The sequence below is a fragment of the Chelmon rostratus genome, chromosome 15 (genome assembly GCF_017976325.1).
Source record: "Chelmon rostratus isolate fCheRos1 chromosome 15, fCheRos1.pri, whole genome shotgun sequence".
NCBI lineage: Eukaryota > Metazoa > Chordata > Actinopteri > Chaetodontiformes > Chaetodontidae > Chelmon > Chelmon rostratus.
Window position 1 is genome coordinate 9,747,895 of NC_055672.1, and position 24,476 is coordinate 9,772,370.

The 24,476-nt window shown below is 42.5% G+C and overlaps 1 protein-coding gene across 2 annotated transcripts; it reads left to right on the top strand.

The window, feature by feature from the left end:
* Window positions 1-1,539: 1,539 nt before the first annotated feature.
* Window positions 1,540-24,127, top strand: ddhd1a (DDHD domain containing 1a). 2 transcript variants are annotated; one of them, XM_041954410.1, is made up of 14 exons: window positions 1,540-2,788; window positions 4,499-4,675; window positions 9,393-9,494; window positions 13,077-13,205; window positions 14,590-14,737; window positions 17,383-17,492; window positions 17,648-17,754; window positions 17,842-18,104; window positions 18,845-18,920; window positions 19,073-19,222; window positions 19,493-19,557; window positions 19,644-19,816; window positions 20,372-20,569; window positions 20,664-24,127. In XM_041954410.1, exons 1-14 carry the CDS (start codon window positions 1,990-1,992, stop codon window positions 20,849-20,851), a joined length of 2,685 nt encoding a protein of 894 aa, XP_041810344.1. In that variant the 5' UTR covers window positions 1,540-1,989; the 3' UTR covers window positions 20,852-24,127. The 2 variants fall into 2 exon arrangements, with proteins under 2 accessions (XP_041810344.1, XP_041810345.1); XM_041954411.1 differs by lacking the exon at window positions 9,393-9,494.
* Window positions 24,128-24,476: the final 349 nt, after the last annotated feature.

Here is a 24,476-nt window from a genome sequence, read left to right on the forward strand (position 1 = left end):
TGTGTGGGCTAGAGATTGTGAATAACTGTTGCAGTGACTCAAACTGTCCTGCTTTCAGTCTATCCTTTGAGTATCAAACACTCACCCTCAATGGGTTAGAAAGGTGTAAAAAGTGTCTTTGTTGAAAGTGAACAGCGGCTATGTGCTGCTTGAGTTCAGTCTGGTACGGTGGTTTCCAAAGTTTTAATGTGGGCAAAAACTATGAAAACACCCACAGAAGCATCTCAAACCGCTTGTGCAGAAAAATCCACTTCTCAGCTGTCCATCCATGAGCCCAATGTGTTCTAAACAATCATCATTTTGCCAAAATAGAGCTACATATGCTGCTTCCACATTGTGTTATTGCCCTCAAAAAATCCAAAGCTCCTCCAGAAGCTGTGTCTTGTCGTGACAGACCACTTTTTTTCTTTACAACTACCTTTAAAGCCAACAGGGGGTGTGAAATTGATACTAAAAACACTGATTTTGGGTGGAGTAACACTTTAATAACGCACATTGTGCAAGTGGTTGTTGATGGCCAGAAGCATGGAGTATTGGTCTGCAGAGGGGCGGGACGAGTTTAAAGTTTAATTCCCACTCTGCAGTAAATTAGAACACAGCAGGGTAATGTCTGTTTATCCCAAATACAGCTGCCTGGGCCTCTCTCCTATTCCTCTCCTTCTCTCCCCACAGACCACACCACGGCCCCAGGATCACCTGGACCAGCAGCACACACACAAACGGCGCTACACAAAACACACATTATGCAAACACATGCACTTGCATAAACAAACAAACCAGCACATGCGTGCACAGATTCAAACACAAACTCACACTGTACTCATGCACTCGCACACAAAGATGTAAACATACTGGTTGCACACTAGGACAGATAGATCACAAATAGATTTTGGAGTTCAACGACACCAAAGGACTTAAACTGGGAGGCAATTACTTTGTTGGTCTCTGCTTCATTTTGATTTTTATTATAGGGGGTGATTGTATCTATCTACACTGTATCTCACTGTACAAGTAAATAAATCATATCAATTGTATACCAATATTATTTTATGGAAAATTATCTTTAAAGAGGAATTTGCATTGAGACTGTGTCAGAAAGGTGTTTGTGGCTGAAAGTTTGCAGTGATGCTGTATTAGGCTGTTTCTGTTATTTTGTCCACCCCTGTGATGAGAAAGTTTGCAGTCGTTTGCAATAGTTTTTTTTAGAGTGAATTTGCTGTAATCACTGCAAAAGAAGCAGGCCAGATGGGATGTTGGAATTAGTTTTATAATGAGTAGGTCTTTGCTGCCCTCTAGTGTGAGGTAAAGCCAATGACATGTTGGAAACGATTAAATCAGGGCCGATGACCATTAATAAGCGTTTGGCGCCATCTAGTGCAGAATAAGAACAATGCATTATATGAACAGACAGGGATCGAAAAAAAACATGCCGTCACGTTTGCGCAATTTCTACGTGCGCGTTCACGACGGAATCCTGTGATCTATGCGTCAGCTGTCAAGCCACACACGCACATTACACTACTGTCTCTATGCAAGATTTGTTTGGACAACGAATGAATCAGTAAATCCACAGAGACCCGGAACACTGAAAGTGTGATGACTGCATTACTACTCCTATCAAGATGTAGTTACGAGACTCGGTGACGGGAAAGTGGTTCGACACAGGTTTCTATTAGATACAGGAGGAGGGAAAAAAGGGTGAACAGGTTTTCCGGTTGCAACGTTACAGACTTGCTAGCTAGCAGCGGAGTTCTCCAACCGGCTTCATTAGCTTAGCTAGCTAGCAAGCTAACAGGCTGATGTAGCGACAGCTGCGGTGTATTCAAGGAAATGCGGTGGGAGCTTGTCAGGAGGTGTTTAATTTTGTTTGAATTTTAATGTTAGAGCTGACTAGTATGAAACCTGGTGATAGCTGCGGAGAACTGTGAGAGGTTTGTTCAGGTGAAGTGACATACGAGGAGGTGGTGAGGCTGGGCTGCTCAGATAGTTATGACCAGTTTCAACATTACAACCAAGACCTCCACATTAAGCTCCTCTTTGAGCACCGACGGTAAAGGCTCACCGGTCGGCGTCGACGCCACCAACAACAACAACAAGGAGTGGGAACTGGGAAGCGATGTGTTCTCGTTCTGTCACGAGATGAGTCCAATGGACGATGCGATGCAGGCAGGGATGTCCTCAGTCCAGTCGGGACTGGACGGACACCTGCCGCTTCTCCACGCCAGACACCACAGCACCCAGGGCGGGCTGTTGCTGGACCTGGGCTCCCCGACAGCATACCTCGACAGCAGCTCCCTGGAGTACAGCGACAACGACGGGAACAACGCTGGTCCGTTGTTCGAGAGGAGAAAGCGGTCGCGGTCCAACAGCTCCAGGCACCGCTTCAGCGAGGTGGTCACGGAGCTCGGTCCGGAAGAGGTGCGGTGGTTCTACAAGGAGGACAAGAAAACGTGGAAGCCCTTTGTCGGGCACGACTCCCTTAAAATCGAGCTCATGTTTCGGAAATACTGTGAGCTGAACCCTGGTGCAGCAGGCTCCCAGGTCAGCGCTGGGCAGGACGAGTGCCGTAATAACGGCGTGGAGAGCAAGGGGCTGAACGGTGCGGTGCCGGTGGAGACCAGGACCAGCAGTGTGCACGGAGGCCGGGGCTCCCTGGACACATCCACCGTGTCCTCAGACGAGAGGGACCTTGACAGCATTGAAACCAACGTGGAGCCTGTTTGTGTCCGGGGAGGGCTGTATGAGGTGGATGTTAAAGAGAGGGAATGCAGTCCTGTTTATTGGAAGCGTGAGTATCATTAAAAACAAACCATATTTTAGCTCTGCATCAGTCACAAATGATGTTTCAGGTCTCAGTGGCAGCATCACAAAGTGCACGTCCATAATTTCTTAAGTATGCCCATACTGTACCTCATATCTACTTTATATTCTGCAGTGTAATGGATGACAACACACAGATCAATGAGAGTCACACAGACTAGCAGCTGATTGTTCTTTCACACAAGTTATTTGCTGAGTCCTGCATTGTTTTGCAGTTTTTTCTCACCGGCCAAGTAATTACTTAGCCTGGTCTTTTGGGAACATCTACGCAACCGAGGGAGCCAGTCTATTAGACTCAGCTGATCTGTGCTAACTAATTCATGGATATTTCCAGGAAAAGCCAGTGAACAAATGAAGGCGGTCACTATAGAAGCCTCTGAAAACCTGACCTCGATGAAAGGGTTCATGGGTAGCTGGTTCTTTTGAAGGTTAACGCCAAGTGACATTTAGAGAAGCAGTTATTTTCCTGAATGTTCATGCTGTGGATGTAAGCCCTTTGTAGTCAGCTCAGACCCTCACTGTGCCTATTCAGCTTGGCCTGCACCACTGTTAGCATAGTCTCATGTTAACACTGAAGACCCCAATGCACAACATTTAAGATGGAAACTAATACAAGAGGATGATTTTTAAACATAACCAAAGCCATGTCAATATGGGAGAAAGTGGACAGTTCATGTAATGGGAGATGTGAAGTGGAGGGGCTGTTTATATAATGTAATCCAAGAAGTAAAACATCTATAAAAATACCAAAAATTAAGTTTTTGGAAGATGTTTTGGTATTTTTTGGTAATCTGTTAATGGTCTAACATGTAAACGCTGCAGCAAACAAGGGGAAAAGGTCACGTTTCACTCATCCACAGACTTGAGACTTATCTTCTCTGGCCAGACCTTAACAAATGAGCGAATAGTACCTTCTGTGAGCCTCTATCAGCTGTCTTTTCTGTGTGTCTATCTTAGTCTTAACATTGTGGTGGGCCTCTCTATCTGTAAATACAAGTGTAAGGCCCTGTCTTTTGCAAAGTATGCCTACATTCAAAACTTACACTGTTATTCACCTCCAGAGAATCAGCTAATAATGTCACTCAAGACTGTAATCAACACTGGCCTCACTCCATAAGCTACTGAGACTTGGCCCTCCTGGATTTGCCAGACTTGTTGAGTTGAATGAAGTCAGTTTATGTCATCCAAAACTCAGTCTGAAAGTCTAAGTCATGCACTACTGTAACACAGAGGAAGAGTTCTCCTTAAATATCCCCTGTGGAGTTTTCTTGTGAACAAACAAAACTTATGTTTTGTCAGCAAAATGCATCGAGCATATCCTCGAGCTGTCATGAACTTTAGAGCATTTGCAAGCTGCGTTTTAAATCTAGCATTGTTACGTCCAACTAGCTTTCATTCTTGCTCTTCCCAGGTTTTGTTAGCACATTGCTGCATATCTTGGCGTCCTCCTCCCACATTTAGATTGGTGGAATATTTTGCAACCTTTGTCAGGAGTGTGTACCACATCACTCGCACGCACATGCTTCCAGCTCTGTAACGCTGTGAGCAGTCGAAAACTGCAGAGGGAACCTTTCACATATAAAGCACAAAACAAAATGTAAAATTACTTTATTTAGGTGCTACAAAATGATCATCCCTCTTTTGTATCTAACCCCATGCTGTTTTTGCCGCCTTACAGAACAAGACCACATTCCGGTCATGAGAGGCCAATGGTTTATTGACGGTACCTGGCTCCCATTGGAAGAAGAGGAAAGTGACCTCATCGAGCAGGAACACCTGAACCATTTCCGGGGGCAACAAATGCAGGACACCTTCGAGACGGATTTGGTGGTCAGGACTGTCGATAGCAAAGACGGTGAGAGAAGGGGAAGGGGAAGAATAGAAGAATAAGGATGTGTTAGTATGATTTTAGTGTGGCATAAGCCCTCAAATCTAGAAAAAAATTAGAATCTGTCTGTGTAACTTCTTTTCAACAACACAACACTGAAGCATCCGTTCTGGTAACTAAAGTAATTGTAATAAGCTTGTAATATAATTTATAATTTTAACTATATTTGAGGGTAAATGTTATCATAGACTCTGAGTTTGATTTGAGGTTGAAACAAAAGGCCAAAACATCGCTGACTCACTTAAAAACAAAAATGATATGCCCCTTCACTGCTGCATTCACAACTCTGCAGTATTTTTATTCCAGGCAGGCAGTATCTTGTAAAAGAGCACCTTTGTAGTGCTGAGTTAGGCCGTGAGGAATCGAAATGGTCCCATAGGTGTTATTAGTCATAAATTCCATTAAAAAATAAAGTCATGGTCTTCGCAGTGAAGCCAGAAGAAAGGCCTTATGGGTCATAATTGGTGAATGATGTGACAGCCCTGCCTGCTGTAGTATCGATGCACAGCCAAGAGGAATGAATGGCGCAGGTGCCTCCTTTCACGTGAGTGCAGGTTTTGTCACGTCATGCTCCCAGTGTAGGGCAGGTGCAGCTCGTACATTCTGGCACGCCCCTGTCGCAGGGGCTGGCTCAGGCTTTAGCTGAGAAAGGCAATAAGAAAGAGGTCCTTTGATTCAGCAGTCTCCTTAAGGCAGCCAGATCTGCAGGACCTTCACTGGTGATGAATGTGTGGGTGTGTGAATGTGGCAGATAAATAGAGGAGCAGAGCGGGAAAAGATATAGCAACTGTTAAAAGGGAGTGAGAAAATGTTTGGTCTGCGTTAGAAAGACCGAGCAAATAGTGTGTGAGAGACAGAGACGTGCAACAAAACGTCACCATTATAATCCAGAATACTTATGCAAAACTCAGAACTGTCAGCCTAAATAAGCAATTAGTCTAAATTATTGAATTATCCTTATTTTCTGTAAACCTGTGTGGTTGTATTTGAATAACAACTGCAAACTGACCGTTAGTCACTGTTAAAATGCTATTAATCGCTCAAAGTCTTTTTTGTGCGTGTGTCCAGTACACTGCACTGTAGCTGACATGTCAGGACACTGAATAAACTCAGGCCTATAAATAAAGACGTCACCAGAGCAGAGCAAAGTGGTTACACTAGGTTGGTCATTGCTTGCATCGTCGCTCCTCGTGTCACGCAGCCACTGCTACCACCCCCGAACTGAGTCACAGAAGTTTCGAGACAAAACTGGAAGGTCACTCCCAGCGCACGAGCACCCGTGTGCATGTACACAACAAGACGAGTACATTGAAGCAGGTATATAAACAGTCACAGAGGACGGAGGGGTCATAGTCAGATTATCTGCTTGCCAGTTGTGTGAAATATATTGCAAGGACACACACACATTGGTTGTGTGACACTTGGATGTCCCTCCATTGTGCAACACAGATCATATGACCATAGCTTGTCCAGTGAGCTATATTACTGCAAGGGTGAGTAGTTCAGTATAATTCCACTCACCATATCATGTAGTGAGAAATACGTACATACCCTTACACAATATATGTTATTGAAACCCAGTGTTATTCGCATTTTTACATTCTTGTAATATCCTTTAATGCGTAGAACTTGAAATATTATGGAGCATCTGTTTGAAACCCTCCTGCTGCCTTTGTTGGCACATTGTCTTCCACTCCTATATTTAGCAGAGCGTTGAAAGGAGCGATGGATCCTGTTAATTTGTATTGTTTTGGTCTTTATCTTAGAAAGCCTTTACAGTAGAGTATTTTATCTTGGAACTAATAATCTGAAGCATTTGGAGCCATAAATCGGCTACCTTGAACTGCATTACAAGAGATAAATGAATCATAAAGCCAGCGAGCTGTGCTCAGACATTACTGCAGTACACACATTACTCCTGCTATCTCTCCCCCTCCCTATCGCTACTCTCTCTCTCCTTTCTGCTTGTGTCTGAGTAGCTCGCTGAGACTAAAGGTTGGTAAAGCAGGAGACATATGGTGGACATACCAGCATGCTATGCGGGCATAACAGCACAATGTGGGCAGAGCGCTGCTATGTACACAATGTGCCTGAATGTCCTGTTCTCTCATGATACTAATGTACTTTCCTGCTAATTCTTCACAAACAGTGAACGCAAAATCATAAATAACATCACTTATGCATGACATCGTGTATTATGCTAAAGAAAGATCAATTGTCAGTGTAGGTGCTATTGTCTGATCAACATTTCTAGTTGTTTTCTTGTTACCACAAGGGCATTAGAGTTGGTGGATCTTATAAATTGTCTTTTAATGTTTAGATCTCCGTTGGCCAGCTTCAAACAGCAGATCGTCCAAGCCAGACTGAGGAAAATGCTATTTGTAATGTTCAGAGGACTGAATACGAAATGGAAAACAAAGCCTTAAATTAGAAGAGGGTCCCGTGTATTCACTTAAAGCTTCTTGGATTTGTGTTTGTGCTGTATGGGAGTATAGAGCAGACGCCTATGGTGGAAACTACAGGGTGTGTCCCAGTCAGTCAGGCGTCTCAGACGTCAAGGAAAAATTAAGCCAGCGGGCTGCCCACGGGGTCATCTGTCGGCATAACACTTTTGGTATGTTTGAGGTAGGGAAGGCAAGACAAGCAAAAGTTAGTTTGCGTACACCATGTAATCAGCTGCATACTTATTTAGCCATCATATGGGGCTTGGAACACTGCACGTTAAATGACTGATGCATGCTTAAAAGGTGTAGAAATTGCTCATCTAATGACTATCTCTTGGGATTTTTTTGGAATGTTTAACTGTTTATTTACTCCTTGTCGGATATTACTTAAATTTCAAATAACTTGTGTTTAAGATATGAGGTCTTTTACCCTTAATCGACACGTGATTGTCTGAATCTTCTACTCACTGTGACAACAATAGCTATATTTGTTTGGTCTGATCCGGAAATTAGTGGTTGTGCTCTCAGATGGCCTGAGAGCGATGTAGTGTGATCTAAACCCAGAGGATGATCATATACACTGCACACTATCACGCAGACGGATTGATCCTCAGTACACCCATATGACGATTCTGTGGATAGCAGATAGTCTAGTCATCAGGAAACACCTATTTCTGGATGGATCCATCAGTGCTGTAATGCCCAGATGGACTTCAGTAATAGCTTTTACAGCACACAAACTTCCTGTGCACTCAGCAGGTCTCTCCCCCTCCTCAGCCTTTCACCTCCGCTGAGGGAGACACTGCTGACATTTGCAAGTGTCATGTCTGTGTTATCACGGGAGGAATGGTTTAGTCAGATCTGAGCTGAGGCTTGTAGACTTTGCTGATTTGATTAACAAATGCTGGTGAGGTCTTTTTAAATGTCAGATCAAGACATCCGCTTTCCACTGATTTGGAAATTCCAAAAAAAGGTGTTTCATATATTTACAAATATCAATGTAGGTGATGAGGGAAAACTTTCAATATATTGTTTTTGTCCTGTTTTCAATTGAGCATATGTCAAAAAAGATTAGAAAATTATCACATTCTGTTTTATTTATGTTTCACACAACAATCCACCTTTTTAAAAATTGGATTTGTATGTAATAGTTAGGACAATCATTCTGAATTTTACTAGTGTTCATGTTTGTGTTGTTGTGTATGTCATTACGGGAATACCACACAAACTTGTTTGGCTCTCATAGACTTGTTTTTTTTGAAGAGGCTGATTAAATTTTGTTCACAGAAAACCTAGCTCAGTCCGGGTAATTGCCACAATATTGAAGCAGAATTACGAAACGGGGGCATGAATTGTGTTTTTACATTACATTTATTAACTTAGAGTAAGTTTTAAAAGAAAATAACAAAAAACTCTCTAAAAATGCTTCAATTCAGCCATTGTTTTCTCTGTAGAAAGATCATACCGAACCACTCGTATATTGTTTTTCTCATCTGTACAGAGTATTATTATACTCTTACAGATCTCTTTGTATGTTTCTGTAAAACATTTCTAAGGAACAAAATATGAATGATTTATTAGCCCAAATGGAAACATTAGTACAGCTACTGCTAGATGCTGTCAGGAACTTTAAGGTTTTGTGGTGTTTGTTCGTTTGTATATTTGTGTTTCACATCTTTGCAAAAGGTCTTGAAATGTTAACTAATATGTGGTCTTTGTGCCACTTTACATGCAATATAGGTGTATTTTTTATGACTGATGATTTTTCTCCTTGTAGTCATTTGTTGTGTGAAGAAGGACTTACTCCACTTAATGTTTTTGAATATTCAATGAACAAAATGTTTTCCAAAAATTCACATACATAGAAGTTTAAGATTTTAAAGAAATGGTGGTTAACTGACATGTTTGGTCTTTACAGTGAAGACAGTAGACTTCTGTGATGAGTGTAAAACAGATGCTACCTCAGTCATCATATGTCAAGCAGCGCTGCATTTTCTGCTGGAGGCTTACGTGTACCCCGGCCTATTACTAAGGCATTGTTTGAGGTTATTTTCAAGACATCTACCTGCAGCCACCAGGTTCTGTCAGTGACCAGTGCAGGCTCTGTTTCCGGGGCCTTGAAGTGGTAACCTGATAGCAGCGCTACTTGATAGATTGGCCTGCTCAAGAGTGATGACAGCGGTAGCCTGTGTGACTGACACCAGGGTAATGGCCATTACTCACTCTCTCTTGGTTGTTAGTTCTCTCCCACCTGCCCCCTTTTTACCTCCCTTTTCTGTTCAAATGGAGTGGATATCAGACGAGTGCTAAAACTACATGTCACAAGCGCAAACGCTGCCAAGGTACTGTAAAATGCCAAGTTCTTTTTTTTTCTGCTGTATTAGATCTGCTAGCTTGTATCCTCTCTCCCAGTAGATCCTAGGTCCTTATGGAACTAGATTTTCCTTTCTGTTGTGGTTCAGACCTGTTCAATCTAATACTTAGAACTAGACCTAGGCTCAGTTAGAAACGGTTGTATAAAATGGATCTAGGCTGATCTCCCGCTTCTCCATTGCAGCCTTAACTGGGCCTAGTTGCTAGAACATCTCCCTTTGTGCTGTGACCCAGAGTTTGGTAGTTCTGCCGTTGCTGCTTTTTGAGGAAACCTTTGCATCTGTCTCTCATCTCCTCGCTGGGATAGTGAGCAGACAAACATGGTTCACTCAGCTACTGAGGCAAGACCCCTTAAACCAGTGGATATGATATAGATAAGCTGGTCCTCAAAAAGCCACCCTTCTTTCCCCCTTTTTATCTCCCCAGCCCCGTCTCCCACTTTCTCTCTCATTGCTTTCTTTCTCTCATCCCTTCTGGCAGTATGAGCATCATTAATGAACCACCATCACCAGCTCTCGCTCTAAGAGCAGTGAACAAAGCTCTCTGTTGAGAGCAAAGCACAAGTGATGAGCTGCACAGAGGAGCTATTGTGGCCCTTCACTATAGCCCCCTAACATGGTGTGTAGAGTCACCCTCCTAGAGGTCCATCACTGTCCTAGTTCTGGGTGTATTGACCCTCATCAAAAATACTAAACAGAGAGGTCGTGGGGTGTGTGTCCTCATCTCATAGCAAATCTAAGTGGCCATTGACCAAAAGTCCTGCATAGACCTGAACAGAAACCTGTGGATTTCCTGCCTGGATTGAGAGTATTACAGTACTGCAAGTAGTACACTTAAGAGCAGTACATTAACATCCCTCTAGTCTTCTGTCTTGTCCCTCCATGCAAGAGGTGGGAAAGCCCTAATGAAGGGAGTGTACAACCCTGACTCCAAAAAGGTTGAACACTATGTAAATACAAACAGAATGCCATCCTTTTCAAACAAACTGTGTTTTCTGAAAACAGTCTAATCATGATACTATCACCTGTTACCAATGAACTATCTGTGGAATGATCCAAACAGGTGTTTTTGGAGCATTAGACAACTTTCCCAGTCTTTTGTTGCTCCTGTCCCAACTCGTTTAAAATGTGTTGCTGCCATCAAATTCAGAATAAACATATATTCACAGGAATCAGTGAATTTGATCAGGTGAAACATTAAACATATTGTCTTTGCACTGATTTCAATTGAGTATTTGACAAAAAAGGTTAGGAAATTGTCCCATTCCGTTTTATTTACAGCATTCGAACTTTTTTGGCATTTTGGGTTGTAGACGATGTTTGTCATGCTGTTGCCAGGAAAAAGTTGGACCTGGTATCTTGCCACTCTTCACAGTCCCAGACCAACATCATAACACATTGTACATATGATAAGCTTGAGGAACCCTTCTTTTTCATGTCTGTCGCCCCCTCCCAGCTCTGTGCTTCCTGCATCTTTCCCAAACTTTCCCACACACAGTTTGCTTGCACCTCATCCCTTACTTTTTAACCCTCGCCCTCCTTCTGTGTCCCTCAGTAATGGGCCACAGCTTTGTCAAAGAACCCCCTCAGTAAACTCTTAAATCTTTCTTGGTTGACTGCCAGCTCCTCTGCACTCTTCAGTCCCCTTGTTTTCAGTTTCTTTCGCAATGCATCGCCTTTCACTGTAAAACAGGAAGTGTCCTTGTGCAACCCGTAAGTGTCACTCCATCGTACTGGCCACTTTTTAACTTGTCAAACCCATCAAACTAATATTTTTTACTGATGAAGCCAACTGACTGGAAAGGTTCAATATATATTCTGGACTGGACTAACACCCCCTGTTTTACAGTGGTCATCGGCTACAAATAAAGCTCAACAGTCTGAAGTGGCTTCACCCACCCTTGTATGATAACAGTGCGTAGGTCTCATGCCAGCTGCCACTGTCCCTTTGTCCTTTGTCCATAATGTAGATGAGGAAAGGAGGCCACTTTAAACTGTTTGAGACGAACCCAAACTAGTGAAAGGTTCCCTCTGCAGAAGAGTCGATCATTGCCCTTTGCTAAGGCTGTCATAGAGTGGTGTAGTGATATTCTTTGTGGTGGTAGAGGTTAAGCATATGTTTGCTGTGCTGTTGAATGGTTTCATTTGAGAATCTGCAAAGGTAAATGGAAACAGAGGAAACTGGTTTGAAACATATGTCTCACCTCAGATCCCTTAGGAGCTTTACTGTTTTATCTGAGTGGGAAAATGTTCCTCCCTTTGTTATTTCACATTTAACTAGTGCCCTTTACTTCAACACACTTTCCTTTCCACACTGGTTACCGTCATAGGGAACAGGTCGCAGCTAAGGTGCTGGTTGGCCCTTTTGTCATGTTTGTCCAATGAAGAAATTAGCCTGCCCCACCATGTGACACACAAACACACGATATATATCTTGTTTTAATAATTTACATGGGAATTGGAAAGAGAAAACCTTTTTTGTCTCACTACTGCCCTTTAGACCTGATCTGTGTATTGCCAAGGAATGTCTAACAAATGTCCAAATATTAAAGGATGAATGAGAGGAAAGGGACACACAGGTCTGACACATAACACAAGTGTTTCCCTGGGCATTTCTACTCATTTATGATTGCTACATGCAGTATGTACTGTACATAAGACATTCAGTCAGTCTTAGGTTCTCAGTTGTATCTTAAAGCACCATAATCATACAATAATAGCATTTCTTCTAGCTTTTCATTTTGCATTGTTTGTGGGACTGGGTTGTTACCATCTTGCAAAATGGTAATCTGGAACATTTTATTTCTCAAGTGCTTTATGCCATTTTTAAGGGGTTTAATCCCCAGATTGGTTCAGAGCAGTACAAAGAGCCATGACTGTGCCCTGGACCTACGCCAAAGTTGTCTACCAGTTTTATCCAGATGAACTCAACTGCATTGGACATTTAAAGGACATGCTGCAGAGACATGAATAACTCTCTCAAGTCAACCAGTCTCATTTATGGCTCTTCTGTAGCAAATGGTGTCTCCTCTTTAGCCGTACCTCTGCTCTTACTTGCTCTAGTCACTGCATTATACTCTGAAGCAACAACATTGAGACAAATTGAATGGAAAGTGTTGTGAAATTAGATATCAGCAGTATAAAATGTCTTCTGTCTGATGATACACAAGCAGGACAGACAAGCAAGAGCTGAAACGTGTGTTCATGGTATGTGATAGTTTGATGTGTTTTTCTTTCCAACTGCAGATCAATGCTCCAGAGTGCATTTGATTGAGCATTTGATTGAGCTGTGTCAATAGATTGATCCTAGACTTTAGCTTTTTTACACTGCAGTTAGGATGATCACAACCTGGTGTAATTCTTACAATGTCTTCAATCTCTCTCCTTCTGTACTTACCTGGAAATTTGTAACCACTTTGTATCAGTGAACCTTTTCCCATTTCCCTGATTTTTTCCACTTCTCTATGCCCGATTTCCCACACCATCTGCCCTCCTCTCTTTCCTCTGTCAATTCATTTATACACTCACTCCTCTCTCACTGCCCCCCTGCAGCCATCCACAGTCTGAAGCTGAGTCGGACCCATGTGGACTGGCACAGCGTGGATGAGGTATACCTCTACAGTGATGCCACCACTTCCAAAATTGCACGCACCGTCACCCAGAAGCTGGGCTTCTCCAAAGGTCTGTAATGTACACACTGTCATTGTCTTTCATATTATAACTACATTCAATCTGTTTTCCCTGTCCACACATCAAGGCTGCAAATTTAGTTTCTAGACATCTTCACCCTGGAAGGAGTTTCTAAAAGCTCTGTTTTCAGTGACCTAAAACTGCAGGTGTGTGTGGACAAAAGGCCAGAGGCCAGGACAGAGAAGTTCTCATTTTATAAAATACTTGTGTTCAGGTAGACTGGGAATAAAAGTCTACAGCCCCACTAGCAATAAGCGTTGGTTCAAGTCAAATGCCATGCTATCTCATCAGCAGATATAATTTTCATGATCACTGTCTTATTTTTGTTTTAACTTGCAGTTGCTAATTAGGAGTATGGCTGAACCTCATGGGAATGTCATTAGTTTAGCACATATTGGTCAAATAACCAAAATGCTGATTTTGGTTAAAGGTTATTTATAAAATTTTTATCTATTACTTGCAGTGCAAAGAAATCATCTTGTGGGGGCCATGAATGTCAGCACCAAATGTCATAGCAATCCATCCACTAGTTGTCAAGATATTTCAGTAAAAACCTAAAAAATGCCAGCCTCTTTGCCACCTATAGAGGTAGCATGGCCTTAACTGCATCTCTGTTTCAATCGGTCCTCACATGTTCCCACTTTGCTGTACATCAAATGCACAAGTTCACAGTGTGCTGCCGTTTGCTATTACTCAACAGTTGTTTAAATGTGGCTGGCTACAGTTCAGTCTCTTAACTGGATTAACCCAGAAAATCACACTGTGTCCATCTGGCATTATCAGGAGCTAGCTTTGATCAAATGGCTCAAGTGTAAGTGAAAAGGTAACTGGAGATTGACCCCATGTCCGATGTTTGATCGGTAAGAATGAATCTAATCTGATCTACAGTCTCCCAGCTCAACAGTTCATTTTCATCTCCTTCTCACAGGTTATAAGAGGAGGTTTTGGTAGCTGTTATCTCAGTCTCCCCCGACACACAGATGCTCAGTGATGGGAAATCTACTTAGTGCTATCCAGACAGCAGCAAAGTCCGTTGGCTCCTGTCACCTTGCCGCACAGCGCGTGACTGGACTAGACTATAGGTTCTAAATTAGGACACACACCAAACCCTCAAGGCACATTACGACAAGAGTCTCGGGCCACAGTCACAGCAGTGTCTCACCTACTGGCCTCTTTGGACCAAAACAGCACGTTACTTAAACACCAGCACTGAGATATTTATAACCTTCAAGAGAACAGAGTGTAAATGTGTGTATTTAGCAATATAGCACAGAAAATATCATGAAAATTATTCATTTTCTGACTGTAAAAAAACACAAGCAAACACCTAGCTACAATAAGAAATAGTCCAACCCTGTCCTCTGTCCTCTTCCAGCCTCTAGCAGTGGAACACGGCTCCATCGGGGTTATGTTGAGGAGGCTTCACCTGAGGACAGACCGCCTCTGACTACACACGTTGTCTTTGTGGTCCATGGGATTGGACAGAAGATGGACCAGGGACGCATTATTAAAAACACTGGAATGTGAGTTTTGCATGTTGTTTTATGTCATTAAGACCACAGATCACACTTCCATTTACACATTTGTTGAATTTGTGAAGGCGCTCGGGCAGGTTTAAATTTAATCACACAACAACCAAATCTAGTCTGAGTTGAGAAGAATCACACTGGGATGATGTGATGTTTGAATTGCCGTGAAGTTTGTTTGTTCCTGTTCTCTCCTTTTTCAGACACGCTTCTCGTTCTGTTTTTCACGTGGCTTTTGTACAGACAGTTCAGTTTGTTCTTCTTTTTTACGTCATGATAATATCTTGTTCCTTTCAGTGGTTGTGAATAGAGCTATAGCATTTTCTGTGTTTTGCTGGCCTTCTGGCTAAGCTTGTATGGCATGTTGTGTTTTTTTTCAATAACTGATGAGGGTTGTCAGATGTCGACCTCTCTGGCAGGTTCTGATGAAACATGCCAAGTATGTAAAACATTTATGTTTGTAATGCACAACTTCTGTTCTCACAGAAAAATGTAGACACTGCTCATTACGTATTAGCAGCTGTTATTTAAGCGTTTGAATTACACTGCACCTGCAGCCCTTGTTGTTTGTTCTCCTCCCCTTATGTCTCCATCTTTCTCTCGCTCTTTGTCTTCTCCGCCGTTCTCTTATTTTATACTTTGTGTTGTTAAATTCCCTGCAGTACGGTGGCCAAGAAAGCACAATGCACTGAAATTCGAGTAAAACGGGGAACAAGGACACACATTTGCCAGATGCATTGCATTTAGTGAGGCTCCGCAGCACAAGCAAATTCAGAAACAATAAAGAGAAATATTAAAAAACACTTTTACATTCTAATGTTGTGTAAATTCGAAATGAAATGTACATATGCAGTCAACTTGGACTCATGCTATCTCAGAGTTAAAACACATTTCAAGCCTGTGCTTTGATGTGTGCCAAATCCAACTTCTCAGTGTGTTTGAGCAGCACGCAGAAATTTCCATTTCCTCCCGTTTTACTGAGATGCTATTACGACTTCCAGAAATGGATGTCTTATATCTTTGGCACAAAAAGCGAAACTGTCATCATGGCGTGATACCACAAACTGATCCGCTGACCAGCCTGTCGACTTCTCTTTGTCTTTCAAAGGCTTAATGATGTAACAAGGAAGTTCTTTTTTTGTGTATTTGTGTGATGGTCTGTGTAATGACATATCTGACCCTAAATGGCAGCAGTTTACTGGCCCTGAGCCATGAGCATTACAGGCAGTCATACAGAACATACGGGCCAGAGCCATGTGTGTCTCTGTGTCACAAAGTCATCGTCTGGCCACTGCTTGCGGCTTAGGCCAGCTAAGCAGGTAAAGTAGACCAAGTCAATCTGCAGAGCACGTTAAGCCTCACTACCAGCTCCCTGTGGATTACAGCATGCACACTTTCCTCAGCCAAGAGGAAAGATCAACCTGACATGTCTATATAGTTCCTTGCTTTGTTTTTTTATTTAGAACCCAAATTAATTTCAGCTCTGTGCCTTTCAGCAGCAGCAGCGAAAGAGGAAATTATGGGGGGTTTAGGGCATTATTATGCTCTAAAACATAAACAGGGAATGTCTTTTACGACCATTTTAGCTAAATCTACTATGTCAAAGCCCACTACCCAATTAATGCCAACCTAAAGGCTAGGGAGTCCTTGTGGGCGCAACACAGAAAGCCCTGTAATGCAGCGCTCAGCTCTCTGAGCATCGAAGCTCCCCTGCAGACACCCTAGCCTGCAAATAGTCCTATGCAAACCTGCTTTAGGTGCCCTGTTCACAGACCAGTCGCCTAAAAGCCTCTCTCAGCCTCCATTTACCCATGTCAACACCCTGCCTCACCCTCATTCTCTTTGTGCAGTTAGTGATTCCTGGAAGCTAATGCTGCCCCATATAGGACTAGTAGCATTGCAGCCATTGTGCGTGTGCGCACATGCACAGCATGAGGGAAGCTGCTGCAACAATGAGCAATGAAATGGCCACCATTTTTCTCATCCAGCAGTCATTAACAGGGTTCATGCAAAGTCTTGAAAGTCTGGAAAATGCTCAGTTTTAACTGTTATGTTTTGAAGGTTCGCATTATGCTTGAATTCGAATATACTCCTAGAAAAGAAAGTTTGGTCCCTCAGCATAATCTGGTGTTTCACCACAATAACTTCTGTAAACCAACAATATTTTAATATTTGAAATGAAATGGTCCCGTCGTGTTTGTTTGTTGCCTCCCGGCGTCAAAATCAGCAAGCAATAATTAATCATGATCAAACATACAAAACATACAAAGTTAATATAAACAGCTGGTGAAGTAGTGGTACAAAGTGATAATATACATTGACTTCTGTGATTATAAAGGGATTCTGTAAACTTAACAGTTGGATATAGTAATAATTTAGATGTGACAATAAAGGTTTCAAGAGTTTTGAAATGTTTGGTTTAGGTGCCTTGAAAGTGCTTGAATTTTACTTTCTAAAAGCTATACAAAAGTGCAAACAGTCAGTCTGTAGCAGGGGTGGATATATGTAGAGTATGTCACTCACCCACTCAGTACCTATCATTCCAATACACTGCAGCCCAGACAATGTGATGACTGTTTCTAAATCAAGCACTTCTTCCACCTTTATGTATTTGAATGTTTGGCTTCATTGTGTCGGTTCAGGCTGAGGGAGGGAGTGAGGAAGATGGAGGAGAAGCACTTTTCAGAGTACAACGACGAGCATGTGGAGTTCCTGCCTGTCGAGTGGCGCTCTAAACTTGCACTGGATGGAGGTCAGACTGTGTCTGTTTTTATGTGTTTTCTTCCATTTGTCTGTTTGGTTAGTTCTTCAAGTGTGAGCAGTTTTAAGTGTGTTTTTTGTTAACTCTGTACGCAGTACAGTCCACCTGCACTTTTATATTGTGATACTGGTGCTTTGCTTCTGTAGATACGGTAGACTCAATAACACCAGACAAAGTAAGAGGACTGAGAGATCTACTCAACAGCAGTGCCATGGACATCATGTACTACAACAGCCCCCTTTACCGGGACGAGGTGAGAGGCGCACACTTATAGAAACCAGGAATTCAAAATTCTCTGCACTGTTTCTCCCTAAAAACCCTCCTCTGTCTGTCTCTCCAGATTACCAAGGGCCTAACCCAGGAGCTAAACAGACTGTACTCACTGTTCTGCTCCCGGAACCCCGAGTTTGAGGAGAGGGGAGGCAAAGTGTCCATTGTGTCCCACTCCCTCGGCTGCGTCATCACCTATGACATCATTACCGGATGGGATCCTGTGCGCTTCTGTCTGCAGGAGCATCATGCTGTGGAGGAGGAGCTGGACCTACGCTGGATGTCCTATGAGGAGAGGCACCTTTTAGAGCAGCTGCGGCACACGAGGACAAGGTAGAGCTTGCTAATGTAGACCGTCAGTAACTCCAAGCTTGGCCCCAGGGACTGCATGTAAAGCTGGAAGGACGCTTGAAGCTTGAGACATAACTTTTAATAACAATACATGTTTTAATAATAAATCAGGGTGGTGGTGAGTGTGCGAGGCAGCAACAATACCAACCAATGAACTGGCTGGATGTTAAATTTGGACTGAAATTATGACATATTTCTCTCAGTATGAACTAATAGTACATGCTGTTCACACCTTTCAAACCACTCTCTTCTTCAATTTCAGTATCAGACCTGAAAATTATCTTCCTTTTACAGTTTGTTTTGTGAGCCTGTCATCTCATGCTCCATTTTCAGGTGTCCAAGTTGTGTTTCCTGTTTATTTTTGTGAGGCAGCAGCGCATTGTGATTCCTCATGTTTAAATGGGAGGGGGAAGGCTTTTAATACATTTCCTCTGCACCACGCGTCACCATGTGTGTGCATTATCATTTAGTGCGTGCACCATTACCCTAGATCAACAGCATGTTTTTTTCCAGCGGCCACTCATTCGTGAGTGGTACTGAGATAGCTTGATGACTGGCTTGAGGACAAACGTTTTCTATAAATGATGGGAGAATCATTTTGTAGAATATATGAAGGTAGCTTGAGGTTGTAATAATGTATAATGGGATATTTAAAAAAGACTTTCAAGCTTATTCTTTTTTTTCTAGTTTGTTAACACAGTGCCCCTTTCTGCTTCAAACAGGTTGCGAGAGCTGGAAAATCAGCTCCTCACACTGGAAGCCTCTAAACCCTCAGCACCACCAGCCCTCAAATTTAAGGTAAGAGCCATTATGTGAACGTACTATACTGTATGTACAATATGACATTATAAAAGTGGTTTCAACTGTTTTGTTGCAAGGATATTCATTACCAAGACTGAGCAGACTCCCTTTAGGACATGTATATCATCTTTGCACCTTCGGTCTCTCAGGTGGAAAACTTCTTCTGCATGGGTTCTCCTCTGGCGGTGTTCTTGGCCCTGAGAGGGATCCGCCCTGGTACCAGCTGCCACCAGGACCACATCCTGCCCACTGCCATCTGCAGCAGGCTCTTCAATGTCTTCCACCCCACAGACCCTGTGGTCAGTCTCACCTGATTGTCCCAGATGCTCTGTCTCACTCAGGGTGATGACAGGAAGTCAAGTCCCCACCCTCCAAACTTAGCCCACACACATTTTGGTTAAGATTTCTAAGTACAAATTGTTGTTAATTGTTTTTACTGGTCTTGCCTTTTTCCGGTGTGCTCTGCTAATAGAAACCAGACCTTTGTATCTCACTCAGTCAAGATGTTAAATTAAAAATGTTCACTGTTTGTATTTGACAACTTGAAATAGTTTTATTGCTTTGTTCAGGCCTACAGACTGGAGCCCCTCATCCTCAAACATTACAGCAATATTGCACCAGTTCAGATACACTGGTAAGAATCTTACATCATATCCTTCTTACACTCACAGACTATTTGTATGTGTGTTCTAAATATTTGGGGGGTGTTTTCTCTCTCAGGTGTAGCGCCACTAACCCCACATCCTACGATGAGATCCGGCCCACCTTCCTGAACCCAGTCAAAGACCCAACCTCCGACACTGAGAGCATCCCCAGCCCTAGCACCTCTCCCGTCCTCCCCCGCAGGCACTACGGAGAGTCCATCACCAGTCTGGGCAAGGCCAGCATACTGGGTGAGACACTACCATCACTTCTAAAATTCTGGTCCACACTTAGTCAGTGTCACAGTCACAGTCTTTTAGAAAGAAGAGTCCTTACACGTGTCAGGAAAGGCTACCACAGTGAAAAGTCTCTGGGGTGGAGAAGAAATGAGTAAATATTCTCTGTTTGAGTCATGCAGTTTTTCCACATTTGCTTTTAAAACTAGCAAAGGGAAATGAAGTGTGTTCTGACAGCAAATGGAAGCCCAGAGAAAGAGCTGAGTGGATTAAAATTCACTCTGGAGGTAGTCCTTAGTCCATAGGTAAAATCCAGCCTCTCCTGTGAGGTTCAGTGTTTGAAGTAATGAGAAATGCTCACTGTGACGACAGCACTGTATCCACAGTGCCATCATGTGGACAGATGGAGAATGGGCTCATGCATTCTGCTTCCCCTATACTTTGAAATAAATTGAATTAAAGTATTTAAAAACAGAAGGAGAGGCATTACTACATTTGCTCTTTTCCTGTTCTGAACCACATCCTACTCAGCATGTGTATCTCTCTCTCTCCCTTCCACACTCAATGCAGGAGCGGCGAGCATTGGCAAGGGCATCGGAGGCATCCTCTTCTCACGTTTCTCCCGCTCCAACAGCCAGCCCTCGGTGTCCTTAGGACTTGAGGGTGGTGCAAACGCTGAGGAAGAGGAGCAGAAGCGGACAGAAAGCCAGTCAGCGTACGGCCTCTCCAGCATGACTCGGCCCACCTCACCCACTGCTGACACATCACGTTAGTTCACTTCACCTGTCCGTCACTAAACAGTTGTAGAGAAAGTCTCACATCTGTTGGTGGGTGTCATAATGTCTCTATTTGTGTCTCACAGTGGAGCTGGAGCGACGCATCGACTTTGAGCTCCGAGAGGGTCTGGTGGAGAGTCGCTATTGGTCAGCGGTGACCTCACACACGGGCTACTGGTGCTCACATGACATAGCACTCTTCCTGTTGACCTTCATATACAAGCAGAAGGCGCCACCCTCTGACCCGGCAGAAGATACACCGGAGCCAGACTGAGCAGCACATTTATTACAACATGTACACACTTGAATGGTGTCTTATAACCCTTAGGGGGTCAACAAGGCACGAAAATAAACTTAAGTCATCTATTTTTCATGCACACAAACTGTTCAAGTACGCTAATCATCTGTTTTCCTATAGCTCCCAGTGATCCACTTGGGAGTCATTACTGACAAACTGACTTAATTCCAAGACGTGCATTTTTGCCTCTTTTTGTGTAGTTTGTACACATTTGCGCACCCTAAGGGTGACAGTGTTGGACTAGGAACCCCTAAGGAGGTGCACCCTTTGCCAGTATGACCACAAGCTACATATGAACATGGAATATGAGACTAATGAGTTGGATGCATCGGAGTTTGTTGCACCCAGAGGCAGAGAGTCCTAACTTCATCCCCAAGTCTTCAACCTTAAACAGCTGCAGCCTGTTGATAAAGTGTCCATACGTTCCCTCTGAATCAGTGCTTCAATCCAGCATCTCTCCCGCAGACTCACTCTGGAGCCTTGTGACACTTTTGCCTGACCTTCAAGTCAATGAGGCCTCGAGTTCTGTGTCTGTGCTTTTAAACCTTTCTTTCTACATGAAGGAGGGGGAAAATTATTCCTAAAAAAGAAAAAAATAGTTTTATCTTTGACCTTTAGCGACTACATCGGGGGAAAAAACGCAATGCTCACAAGCAAATGCAATGCCTTTCAAAATTAGCCAAATTAAATTATTCATGCAGAATATGTCTGTTTAGTTCTTCTAAAAAGCTTAGGGCATTATCCCTTTAATAATGTTCTGGAAGTACAAAGAAAGACATAACAAACATGCTATTTTTGGTTTTAACGTGACTGTTGAAATAGATGAGCACCAAATGAAAACATGAGCAAAGCGCCACTTTTATACACAACTGTTACAGCTGAACATCACACAGGACAGCATCAGTTTCCATATGGCTTTCACGTACAGAGGTTTACAACCATATGAAGCTTGTGTCATCACATGCATATCTATGCTCTTAAACAACGGTCGGACATGTGTAGTTATTTTCTTTGACTCAGTTTATGTCTAAAAATCTCTTGATGATGTCATTTACAAGACAAGAGGTCTCACACAAAAGCAACCACAATCATTCAATCAAATCTCCATGCTTCTACATTCAGGCTACGTTATGGAGTGAACTTTCTGTGCTATATCTTTATATTGCTATCCAGATGAAATCAGTAGTACTAGATGTATTTTTTCTTAAAAAAAGAAATATTTTTCCTAGAGATTTTCAGGCTCTTGTGGGTAGAAAACCCGGATCTCATCTCGGCGAAAATGGGATTCAAACATGCGGCCAAATAACATTTATGTGTCTAACTTATTAGCTGCTCGGCTTTCATAAGACCAAGGCTAATTCCTACTCTGAAAAAGACATTGGCCGAGAGTAAAAAGTAGCGTCTTTTTTGTTTTTCTGTTTGGAGGCTTTGGTGATACATTGCACACAAAGATTAATTGTATCATGTTTGCCTTTATTGTGATCAATTCACACATTCCCCTTTTGAGCAATGGATGCGTCTGCTTGTCTTTTTATTCATGTGAAAACTGGTTTAGTTAACGTTACAACATCTGTGTATTTTCCAGCCACTTGACATGTTTCATTGCCTGACTGACACTACTCGCAAATTTACTCTGAACAGATATGAAAACGTGGACAACTGGAGGCAGCAAATCATGATTTTTGTTTTCTAAAAATAACATTTGCTGCTTAACATGACTCTTGCCTTATGTTTGTTAGAGCAGTTTCTAAAAAAACCAAACACTCCAGTAATGACCGATCGTATGCCAGACAAATGTGGTCCTTTTAAAAACAGGCCCAGTAATAATCATGGGGGAAGTAAGAAAACATACCCAGTTTGCATGTTGTTGATAGTAAATAGATGTTGGAACAAGAAGACATTGCAGTGAGTGCCAACACACATCTGAGAATCTGCTATGTGTTCTTTATTGAGTATACAACCACATGATTGTTTATGGATTTCTAATTAAATCATTTCTAAGATATTTGCTAATGATGCAAACGTGGAATCACTCTCAGATTAATGTTCTTCAAGTGAGTTGCATTTAACAGACTTGATTATCATCAGTGTCAAATTTTCTTTGTGTCCTGCTTGTTGCAATATCGGAGTTACGTAAGAGCTTATTTTAATTTGCTATGGTGCAAGCTGCTGCTTTACTGTTCCACACAATCAAGGGCTGTTGTTGACTGCTCCACCACTGACTGGAATCCATTTATCGGTTTTAATGTCTGTGTTATTTATGCAAAAGCCGAGTGACTGAAACCAGGCTGCCTGTCGGATGACCAGATGTGTGACTGAGAAGTAGTTTGGAAGCAGGGACAGATAAGGGATAGGGTTACGAAAGTGTTTCTATATTTGATCTGGTGGATCCTGCCCATACATCAGGCATGAATTGCACAGAAATTACGTCGTAAACGGCCTGTTGTTGATTTTATTTTATTTTTTTCTAAGCTTGTTTTACATTGGATGCAGAAAGCAGTTTTATTTCTTGGACGGCAGGCATGCAGTTTACTTTAGAGACCTTAGACATGTAATGCAAAATACGAGGACAGTTCCATCGTTGCCTCTTTATCTTTAAGTCACACTGTGTAGGTTCTGACACAACGAATGCGTCTGGTAGGAGTGTGGACAGACCATCGCTATAACAATGTTCCTGCCGGTGTTTGTGATTTGGCTGTTTCCAAAATGTATGTAAAATTTGTATATTGTCCCTTCTTGTCACTCTTAATTCAAGCACAGATTTTCAACTGTACTCACTCTGCTTGCTTAAAGAAAGAAAAAAAAAAAAACCTTTGACCATATGAGCATTTAATGCACAGCATTTTGAATGATGGATATTTTTCTTGTTAAAGGCACCATAAGCATCAGGGAAAGTCTGCTGTTACATGTTTTGTAGATTCAACACTGTTGTTGACCCCAGTTTGAAGCCATCATTGAGGAAAAAGAACTACTAGCTGTCACAGACGTGTCTTGAAATGTTCTTATAGAATGTGGGCCGCAGTCATATGTAGTCAGTCACTGGGTGAGGAAGAGAAATAAGCATTGAATTTCATCATGGGTGTATTGAATGAAATGTGTTCAATTTGTGTCCGGTAACACTGTTCCTCTAACTTGGAAAAGTGTTTTTGTCTGTCATTAGAGCTGTGCAATAACCCATGCCTGTAATGGATTCTAACTGCCATCCAAAGCACTGTATTTATTTCCTTTTATTAAAGCATTTCTTTTTTTGGATACAATGACTGCTTCTTCTTAATCTGTCACGTCCCTCAGATAATAGCAGGGGAAAAGATATTGAATCTGTTTTTTTGCTGTCACGTAGGAGGATGAGGTTGACCTTTTCAGAGGAAGATGGTCTCTAGCTCATTTCCAGGCTGATGTTGGAGGACAATAGAGCGTTTTGTTCGCCCGAAGCTCAGATGAGATTCTTTCCAAGGCACCCCCTGATGTGAGTAACAAAGCTCACTTATAGATCGTGAATAGGCCGCATTGTGATCCTCAAGCAGTTATGGCTTCCACATGAGTTATTAGCGATTTAATGCTGTTAAGCAACATCTGCAGAGGCAAGGCTCACAGATGGGAG

Excerpts from the sequence above, each read along its gene's own strand:
- ddhd1a (XM_041954410.1), top strand. The coding sequence starts at position 1,990 with ATGACCAGTTTCAACATTACAACCAAGACCTCCACATTAAGCTCCTCT. Across the intron at positions 13,206-14,589 it reads GAAGCTGGGCTTCTCCAAAG|CCTCTAGCAGTGGAACACGG; the intron begins GTCTGTAATGTA and ends GTCCTCTTCCAG. Across the intron at positions 18,105-18,844 it reads CTGCGGCACACGAGGACAAG|GTTGCGAGAGCTGGAAAATC; the intron begins GTAGAGCTTGCT and ends TGCTTCAAACAG.